Source organism: Haliotis rufescens, unplaced genomic scaffold (assembly GCF_023055435.1).
Source record: "Haliotis rufescens isolate VD_foot unplaced genomic scaffold, xgHalRufe1.0.p SCAF_5, whole genome shotgun sequence".
Taxonomy (NCBI): domain Eukaryota; kingdom Metazoa; phylum Mollusca; class Gastropoda; order Lepetellida; family Haliotidae; genus Haliotis; species Haliotis rufescens.
The window spans coordinates 24,921,067-24,932,265 of NW_025964223.1; the positions used below are offsets into that span (position 1 = coordinate 24,921,067).

Here is an 11,199-nt window from a genome sequence, read left to right on the forward strand (position 1 = left end):
CACAGGGGGTTGAAGTATTGTAAAACAATTGTCCCCCTGAGAGGGTATGCAACTCCGGTATCATTCATAGTATTTTTTCTTTTCTCTGTGATTTTAATCGTAGTATTTTTGTTGTTTAACTGTTTGGCTAATAATTCTGACCATCACCAGTAGCGAGAGGGATGCTGTAAATCCTGCTGGGGTACCATATAGGTAGCAGAAGTACTGTAAGTCCCCATGGTCCCTAGTATAGTGGCCCTTACTTTGGTTGCTGGTGAACTGTAGCTCATTTTTATATTGTATCGTGACATATAGTGATATCTTTTTATGATTACATGCTAGTTTTAACGATTTATCTGTGATATTCTAGTTATTTTACTGTCCATTGATGACAGGTTTTTATTAATTGATAATATATAATAACTTCTCGTCACGATATGGCTGAAATATTGCCGATGTGACGTTAAATTTAACTCACTCACTCACTCACTCAATCACTCACTGTCCTTGTGTCCTTTGATTGGACGTCACTTGTTTCTTACGTCATAACTGATCCCGCTTACACTCCTACATTACCATACTGAGAGTACGGTGGGGTTCTCAGGATCGGTCTTATTGTCCTAGAAACATATTTCACCGAAAGTAAGCCTATATTTCAGTTTACGGGCCAAATAGTCGTGGATAATCCCGCTATTGAAATCAAAGTTACTAAAACACTTGTGAATATCCTTGACCACACGACACGTGAAGATTCCGGGGTAGAATAGGTCTTCAGCAACCCATGCTTGCCGTAAAAGGTGACTATGCTTGTCGTAAGAGGCGACTAACGGGATCGGGTGGTCAGGCTCGCTGACTTGGTTGATGCATGTCATCGATCCCAATTGCGTGGATCGATGCTCATGATAATAATCACTGGATTGTCTGGTCCAGACTCGATTATTTACAGACCGCCGTCATATAGCTGGAATGTTGCTGAGTGCGGCGTTAAACAACAAACCAACCATCCAACCAACCTTGCCCAAACATGGGAGATAACATTTATCAAATCAACATATGATAAGAGCATAAGGTTAAAATGCTAGGGAAGTAAGTTGACAGACAAAACATTATAGCCTAGCAAACACAAAGTCAAAGACCTGAATCCGAGTGGCAAACTGCCTGACAGTGATGAGTAAGTGAGGCGCTGATATCAGTGAACCACTGAGCTGGGTTCTACGTCACTGTGACAGTTATATAATATCAAAGTGGGAAAGAGATGATTCCTCACATGTCTGAGAGAGGTCCGCTGATGAAGACAGCAACAAGCTGACCCAACATCCCCATCATCTTAGCGTGGGTCACATATCTCTTCCGGTCACACACAAGATCCATCTGAAATATAAGCCGTACATGTGACTCTTTCTTGGGCTTCAATGAATCCTGATGAACATATGAAACTTGAGGAACGAGAGGACAGCTTAATAGATTCATGTCTGCAAAACCGATAGTACTGGTGCTGCAGCTGACATATATTTACAGATGACTATCTCATAAATGTTACCCGGAACTGTACAATCAATAGATTTTTATCTCAAACAAATATGACCACTCACAGCCTGTACAACTGTAGAATCGTATACCGTCCTGTCGTATACCCATTCGTGACACGTCTTAGTGATGTTTATGTGATCGCCGGAACCATCATCTGTCCAATTGGAGGAAGAGTACACGTCACATGACGAGAACTTCAGGTCACCGTGGCCACGTGGAATAGTCCTGTTGATGAGGTCGGCGTGAGCTGCATCTTGGACTGCATATGAGTCATTCCTTAATCCGGGGATGCTGCACCTGTGCAGTACACATGGAGTCTAGCATCAACTCATCGTCAATGCACGGATTTGTATAAACTACGTACGTTATTTCAACGTCCGTGAATTAAATTGGCGGAATTGCAGTGCTATTACTAGCTAGTTTTAACAACGAATCAAACGACAGCCTGGTTCCAGCGAGAGACCGCCTCCGTGGTCGGGCTGACAGCGGGCCAGCCAGGAGATCTGAAGGTGGATGATTCCATCTCGTGCAGCGTCATACCCAAAAACATGAAATGAGGGTACTTGTTATCCTACAGTGCTCTATGCTTTTTCATAAGGTCCTAAACAAACATTTTATCGATCGCTTATAATTAAATGTGTTCATTGATATTCCTGCATTCTGATTAGCTGAATTGGTCACGTGTTATTGCATTCATTTGCCAATGAATGTAAAAAATTAAGCCACGCCCACCGAGGCGGACTACTTTCGTTACTACGGAATGTCGGGGAATCCCAAAATTACATTTGAGGGAATTCCCTTACTACTTAAGAGTATCGAGAGTCATGCACATGACATTTAGCAAAATTCATGCATATTCATTGTCCAAACAACCCTTTGGGACCGAAGACCGTGAAGGAATGAAACAGCAAACGTGCAGACTCGCTCGCCTGTGTTTTCCAGCTCGCCTCGGTTCCATAACTTTCATGTCTTCGGGTTTTAGAGATCTAGCATTTTTCTAATTCTGTCTTCCCGTTCTCAGGGAACTAATGTTTGAATATGGTGGTAACTGACCATGTCGTTTGCAACAGCCTTCTTCTGCCGGACATATTTATTCCGGTTCGTTACAGTCTGACTGTTGCACTTCTTCTTGCCTCTTGCTTTGATTGACAGGTCTTATGAACATTGTTTTGTTCATACTCTCTGTTGATTGGCTACTGACTTTGTAGGCGTGTCAAGTTATGTGCAAAAATTAAACAATCACCTGATTCATGTCACGCCACAGTATGTATTCCTTCACCTGGAATGTTCGTCAATATCGTCATTTTTGTAGGCTTTGATATTTACACCCTTTTTTGGTTAAACTATTGTAGATAAAACATGTTTTCGTTGTCGAATTTAATTATAAGCATTGATTGTATATTTTTTTCGGTTCATTGAGGTATGAATCGAAATACCGATATGCAAACTTTTATAAGAATCCGCTACGCGGATTCATACCGTTTGCACATCGGTTTTTCGATTCATACCTCAATGAACCGAAAAAAATACACAGTCAATCCTTAATAGCATGTTTAGTACATAATAAGAAATAACAAGGACATATATGCATTTAAGAATTGACTTATATGTTTCTCAGTTCATTTAGGTATGAATCGGAAAACAGATATGCACACTGTATAAATCCGCGTAGCAGGCAAATATGATGAGATTGATAAACGTCGCAGGCGAAGGAATACACCGTATATTTATAATGTATGAGTAGTGCTTTCAAGAATGGTTTCGTACAAGAAGTATTAGAGCTATCCACCCTCGTAGAAATTGCTGCAGTGCATCAATTGTTCCCCGCCATATAATGCCATATGCAGAGGAAGGAAGTGAAAGCAATGAGAGGAGAGGATGGGTGAAAAGTTCAAATTGGTTGTTGTTAATGTAGTTATCTTTGGAAAGCACAATGAACGAAACAGTGTCTTTAAATGGTGTGCACAAGGAAAACTAAGGCAAGAAAACACACAACTAAGCCTGTCAGGCAGAACTGTTAGTACCAATACTATAAAAAACAAGCATGAAATACTCATATCCCCCGCCAATATTACATGTCCATCTGTGTGCAATGCATCAGCTCTCTGTGAACATTGTTTACTGGACCTTTTTGTAAATGGTGTAATTGCAGCACTAAAAACCTTATTACCGGTGTTGTGTTGCTATCTGCAGTTTATGATGTATTGGAGAAAACACTTTCCCTCGGTTTTGGTAGACAGAGCATGCCCTTGGGAGAGGGAAAAACCAAGGGGCCGAAGCGAAGCCCCCGCGGTTTTTACCGACCCCCAGGGCATGCTCTGTCTACCAAAACCGAGGGAAAGTGTTTTTCCATGCTTATAAACCGAAAAAAGAAACTTAGAACAACATTTATCAACATTTTTATGTTTCGAACATACTTTCCATGAACCTTAGGAAACGCGCGTAAAATATCTGTTGCTGGCGTACGGATCTTGAGAATGACATTCTAAAAACCAGTGAGGCTTATTAACAGCTCTGTAGCCTCGTGGTACACTCACTGGGCTACAGATATAAAGTTTGCGAGGTCGATCCTCGGGAATATAAAGATTCATTTGATTTTACATTTCATTACATGTTACAATCAGAACGGAAGTTGTATTAATAAAATACCAAGGACATTATATAAAATCCCTGGGATATTATATAATATGCCAGGGACATTACAACGTCCCTGTTTATGAGATTTAACCCGACTGGAAAGTAAAACCTCACAATAGGTTTTAATGCCTATAGAAAGAAGTCTCTTACTTAATGGCGATCCAAATGAATAGGTTTATAAAGAATATGTAACTGTTTCAGTAATGAGTTGTGTTATTAATAAAACAATAATCAGAGAAGTAAGGGTTGGTTGGTTGGTTTGTTGTTTAACGTCACACTCAACAATATTCCAGCTGTATGACGGCGGTCTGTAAATGATCGAGTCTGGGCCAGAAAATCCAGTGATTATTATCATGAGCATCGATCCATGCAATTGGGATCGATGACATGCATCAACCAAGTCAGCGAACCTGACCACCCTATCCCGTTAGTCGCCTCTTACGACAAGCATAGACGCCTTTTACGGCAAAGATGGGTTGCTGAAGACCTATTCTACCCCGGATCTTCACGGGTCGAGAAGTAGGGGAGTTCTTACTTTACTTAGAGATCAATGAGAGCAGGGGTCACCATGAGGTGTACGGTAAAGTACAGCACTTATCATCTGATGATCTGATTAGGAGGCTGGAGTCTGGAATGCTACAGCACTGGCATGATCAGTAAACAACAAGTTCAGTGTAGCTCCAAGTTACTGAGTTGGAGAGTGAATGAGTTGAGTCATTTTCTGCACATTTAAGAAATCTTCAAGTTTCAGCTTTTCACTCAGATCACAGTTGAAATCTCCAGTAACTAGGACATGTTCACATTCATGCTGCTTGGGGAGATCCTGAAGGTTCTGCATGAAATGAGTAAGTAAATGTGACAACCGTGTCCAGGACACTTTTGCAGGAACATACACACAAGCAATGCAGAACTTTTTCAACTTGTTTTCAATACTGCGAGATGGCATTACATCCTATAGCTGGACACTGTTCTTGAAACTTGTTGAAACATACACAGGAAGACCATGTGTAGTGTCTCCTGGATTGACTTTATATCCTGACAGTTCTCTTTCACCGTAATCATTGATGTGCGTTTCTGTGAAACATAAAGCACACCGACAAACTAACACTGCGAGGAAGTAGGCTGGTTCGGGTGCCACTGTTCATGTTACCACCATGCACTGCGATGAAGTACGCTGGTTCGGGTGCCACTTGTAAATTGTGTTTTTCACAATAATTCGCCATATACCTTGACCAAGTTCCTTTGTCAAGTGGTATACATCTCAATTAGGTAATTATGGTAACGGTTCTCAGACAACCCTGCGTAGATGTTTTTGAAGAATTGATCCGGAAACGAGGTTTCATTTTCAGTCTAAGTCAAAGTCTTTGCCATGGAAACTCGAAAAAAATGGTTTTTTTCTAAAATTCCAAACTTTCTAAAAGCACCAGTTCACCACTAGACCTATCTATGTGCCAAGTGTGGTTAGGACATCTTTCATGGTTTTTGTGTTCTGCTCCGGAAACGAAATGTGACGGAAGAACGGTAAGACGGAAGGACGGCGCCCATTCCTATATCCCCCTTCCACTTCGTGGCGGGGGATAATAATTTATTACAAGTCCTATATAGATAACACAACAAACGTCATTCTTAAAACATGCTTTGGCAGCAACTATCAATCTTTCTGGTACAAAATGCTGGCTGGGTTAATAATATAAAACAATCTTTTGAAATAGTAAACATGTATGAATGTAATGAACCCACTGTATATAAACTTCAGTCCAAATGTAAAAATATGTTCACGCATTCATTAAGGGATTCCCATTTATCCAAACAGCAAGTTTAGAAAATACAGATTGGTCAAGTGATCTGTAAATATTGAGAATTATCGTACATATTGTAAAAACAAAGGTCACATTTCTCAAAACTTCGTTTAAGTAATCACAAACTAAAAATTGAAACTGGTAGATATACAAAAACACCAACACCATTGGAACAACGTCTCTGTGAAACATGTGATGTCTTAGAAGATGAGCAACATTATGCAACCGAGAAAGAGCATCACAAATAATCCACAATCATGATAAAGAATTTGGTACACTCTGTTAAAAAGAACAATTCTTAATAACTTTTAACATTTATCAAGAAACAATTTCCATGATCTGTTATCATATCTACAATTATAAACAAATTTCTTGTATGTACAACATTACCATAGTTTTGCTCAATTCTCATATTGTTTCCATATAATTAAAATACACTTGTTTTAAAATATAATTGTTATAATGTACCTCCTTTGTATTCTGAATGTATATGTGTGTTTTGCACTTTTTGTCCATATGTGTTGTAGTTTGTCATAGTGTAATATTGCCACTGTTTCTTTCATGGAATGTTACGCAATACTTATATCATCTAGAACATCTTTGTTGTATGATAGTTTGTTACAGTTGTGTATGGAGGCACGGTTTGCCCAGTCGCCTTCGGCGCTTCAATTCGCTATGCAGAGTTGTGTCCCTTGGGCCCGCCAGAAACCTATGACAGTGTGTTCGAATCCTGGTTCGCCCCGATTATGTTGTCAGCACAATACCCGTGCACGTGGGTTTCACCAAAGTGGTGACCGTCTAAGACCTGCATCACTTTGGGCTTTTCTCCCACATCAAGCTGACACGTCGTGATACAAGTGGAATACAATTCAAAGCCGCGTTTAACCCAACTTACTCACTCATTACTCTTGTGTACGGTTCCGTTTGGCTAACTAGGTTTGTTTTGTGATTACCTCCCGTTTAGATTTGAAGTATATTTAGAAGAATGTTACTATGTTCAACCCAAACATCGTGAATATATCACGATCGTATGATGTTTTAGGAAAATATTTGCAAACTACAGATCAACCTGTTGATTGACAATATATCCAGAAGCAAACTTATACGGGTGTATAATCTCTGCCGGAAGTTAAAAAACTGTCAAAACAATAAACCATGCAGAACCGTAAACCGCCGTATGAAACGGTATGAATCATACATTACATACAGTGAACTACATGAAACAATACTGTGCTCAGGTAGTGCGCAAAAGAGCTATTCGGGCAAGGGATATAATCACTCACTCTCAGTGATACAGCTTGAGCAAGATACGATGTACAGCATTGCAAGGTCAGTGCACGATAAAGCTCTATTTGACGCCTATAGCTAAAGGAGATAATCGCTCAATGCGCAAATTATTCTCACAAAATTTTGACCGGTTATCGTTAGCGAAAGGACATAAATGTCCCGCAATTTTTTTGGAATATCTACATTACGAAACATGACTAAGATTGAGTAAAAGAGAACATTTAAACTAGCTCCAAATTTGGAGCCTTTTATATCCGACACGCAGTGTAGAACGAAACATTGCCAGGCATGCTTAATTCTATAAAGGAGTTCCCACTTTAAGTAGGTTCAAGAAGCTGCTATGCTACACACTTTCGCTGCATGTTTATGAAGTGAAGTGTTAAAAAAACAATGCTTGAGCATATACAGCACCAGACTTTGCTTAATGTCTGTTACCGTGTTTCCTAAATTCAGATCACGGATTTGCGATTGAAGTTTAAAAATCTGCCTTTTCCACTTATTCAGCCATATTTGACTTTGTCTCAGCTCCAAAACTGGCAAGTGTGGGAAAGTAAAAGGCAAATAGTCAGTCATTTGAATATGTTGCATAATATTCATATCAACATATTCATAGCTCTAAATTGAAACATCTTATCTCCTATTTGATTGTTCAATACTCGTTGTACACAGTGTCATACCCGTGTGTCTTGAGCGTAAGTTGAGGCTTTATGCATAAAACAAGTAGTTTAACACAATGAAAGCCTGAAACGTGACCACGTTGTGAAAACATGGATTGATTCAGAACATTCCAGGTCATCATGACCATGACATCACTGAATAATATCGATCGAATATGTGCGTTAATGTTCGAGTCATTGCATTCCCAAACATGAATTACATGTATGTCATCTATTATTGTAGCAGGTGGTATTGTCGCCACATATGCTCATAAATTATGACTTCTTTCTTGAAAAATGCATAGAACTGTTTACATATTTCACATATCGCAGCTACATATATGACATTAGACAAACAGTCTAATAATTCAAGTTTATTGATTTAAATAATTATGCCATACATTTGTATTAATATTTCTTATGATGTCACTAATATTCTTAAACTAACATGATGCAGTTCATTTTAAAGCTAAATAACCCGATAAAGTCTTTGACTTAGATTTTTAAAACGAAATATCCTCCCCCAAAGTGAATTTCATTCTTAAGTGAGTAAAACATACCTTTATATACATAATTCTCCCAGATCCTTATATATTTGCTAACCGCACCCTCTAAAAGCTATCATTTTCAAATTGGCAATCGGCGTTAGAATCTGCAGTACAAGTTTTGACTTTTAATATCCAGATAAAAGTATCTTTGTTTGCCAACTATTTTAAATTGTGAAACAATTAATTCACTGTTGTAAATTATGAAGAGATCAATGTCAGCGTTACATCCTTATCAAGTATTGCTATGAATATAGATATAAAATAACTCATTCCGATGAAAGAAATGCAATTCTTACTTCGAGATATATAAATACTGAATCGCAAAAGAAACGTCCCCCCAAGTTACATTGCATAAAAAGTTGTCATTTAAATATCTGGGTAATTTTGGTCAAAGTTTCTAAAATTTAACATAACCCTGTCCCCAAAAATGAAATTTGATGATAAAAAACAAAACAGATGACAATAAAACCGATCGCCCAAACGCATCACGGCAACGGCCATGGTAACCCGATGCACATGCGTTCCCCAATTTCTTGCCCTATAAAAATCCATCCCAGATCGGATAACATTCATTATTGAATTATTGAACATTCGTTATTGAATTGCTACCGCATGCCAAGATTGACAAGAAATCAGCGACACCAAGCCCTTGGACGATTGCAAGCTGGACAAACCGCCCGGCAAGTAGCCAATTTATTTCAAGTCCACGTAAGGACCATATATAGGCTCCAGCAACGCTACCAGACAACCAACACTACAGATGACCGACAACGTAGTGGAAGACCAAGGGTCACCACCCGACGTCAGGATCGTCAGATTGTGCGACAGCATCTTCAAGATCGCTTTGTTACTGCTGCGGAAATTGCTCGACTGACCATGGGGACACACCAGCGACACATTAGTGCGGACACCGTGCGTCGACGATTGACGAGCAGATACCCCCACTGTCACAGGCCACAACGAGGATCCATTGTGACACCACGTCATCGCTGGGACCGTCTTCAGTGCCCAACACAGCACCAGCATTGGCGCCACCAGCAGTGGAGCAGAGTCCTCTTCTCAGACGAGAGCCGTTGATGTATGTCAACGGCATATGGCAAAGAGAGAGAGTCTGACGACGCCGTGGGGAACATTGTTCAGATGCTTGTGTTTTTAAGAGAGACTCCTGGGGTGGTCCGAGCATCAGGGTGTTGGGTGGAATTGGTCTTGCACAGAGGGTCGGCCCTGTGGTCTTCGAGAACATCGGTCCAGGGAGAGGCAGTTGTGTCGCAGCATCTCGGTACATTGATCAAGTCTTGAGACCACACGCAATACCTCATTTGGCACGTCGCCGCACCCACGAGTTTCAGCATGATAACGCCCGTGCCCACACTGCGAGAGCAACAAGAGACTTCCTCCAGCAGAATGGCATCAGAACCATACAGTGGCCTGTCCTCAGTCCTGATTTAAATCCCAATGAACAGTGGGGCGAGATTCAAAGACGGCTGAATGACGTCCGACCAAGGCCGACAACTGCAGCTGAACTGCGTCAGGCGTTCCTCAGAGTGTGGGCTCAAGTGCCTATGGCTTTCATCAACCGCCTCATCCGTTCAATGTATCGACGTTGCACAGCAGTCATCAATGCACATGGCGGACACACGAGATACTGATTTGGGATGCAATTTTTTTAGAGACTATTGTTGTGTTTCACTTTAAGAACATTTAAAACTTTAATTTCAACCTTGATGATCAGTTTTTGCCAAGTCTTTTTAATATGTCTCAAAGTATGTTTACAGTGTTTGGACAAATATGGTTTCTCATATATCTATCCATGGGGACGTTGTATCTTTTGCGGTTCAGTATATATGAAACAGTTGATGAATTTTGTGTACTATTATATAAGTATTGCATTATAGATATATTTGAGCACATGTATTTATAACACAATAAAAACTCCTGATAAATTAGCAAAGATGAAAAAGGTGTGATGTTTACCTGTGTTGAGGGACGTCAAAGAGAAAGACAACCAGCAGCATACCAACGGCAGCATTCTGAACAGAAGGGAGAGACAGAAGGAAGTAGAGACGTCTCTGGTAGGGACCAAAGTCGCCAACTGTCACCAACAACTCGTCAAAATGCATCTATAACGATAGGAACAACATCACATATGGTGTTACTGTGGAGGCAAAGTAACCAGCTGCCTGGTTCTGTGCTTGTAATTAAAAATTCCAAACCGCGCCCTATATTACAACGTGAATAAAATGCACGAACAGCAGGACGTCATGTGTATGGCTGTCTCGTCGTTATTGTTGATGCATGTACACCACGTGATTGTATTGCGATCTCTCATTGGGTTGCCTACAACTGTGATAAAAATGTAAATAATAATTGGCTTTGCACAATGTACTAGTTTAGGGAATTCAGAACATGGTCAAGCTTTGTGACTTGGCTGGCTGCTTACAATCGTTTCAATACACGTAAATCGCTGATCTGATGTGCTTGCTCCACAATTCCGCTCGATTACTTACAAGCTGTCGTGATGCAATGATGCAATGATAAGTAGAGCGTTGAAACATTATTTACTCTGAAGCTTTTGCAGGATGAGCAAATGTTAAGCTGGTGTAAATAATATATGAAGGAAGTGTGTTGAGGCATCCATAACTTCCAGCATGTTCGTGTTCTGTTTCTTTTGTGCTGCTATACCTTGCATTACATATCATGAGAAGATTCAAACGGATACTTTCTGTAATGCATTGTATGAGGATATTATCATCAACGTATTCA

The 11,199-nt window shown here is 40.1% G+C and overlaps 1 protein-coding gene across 2 annotated transcripts in view; it reads right to left on the bottom strand.

The window, feature by feature from the left end:
- The window catches only part of LOC124111200 (organic cation transporter protein-like), an 84,267-nt gene extending 73,650 nt beyond the window's left edge, over positions 1 to 10,617 (bottom strand). For both annotated transcript variants that reach the window (XM_046470838.2, XM_046470828.2), the window contains exons 1-3: positions 10,411 to 10,617; positions 1,572 to 1,806; positions 1,247 to 1,350 (exon numbers count right to left, since the gene is read on the bottom strand). In XM_046470838.2, the coding sequence (XP_046326794.2) occupies positions 1,247 to 1,350; positions 1,572 to 1,806; positions 10,411 to 10,556 (485 nt within the window). In that variant the 5' untranslated portion in view covers positions 10,557 to 10,617. The remainder of the gene's footprint in view (positions 1 to 1,246; positions 1,351 to 1,571; positions 1,807 to 10,410) is intronic.
- Positions 10,618 to 11,199: the final 582 nt, after the last annotated feature.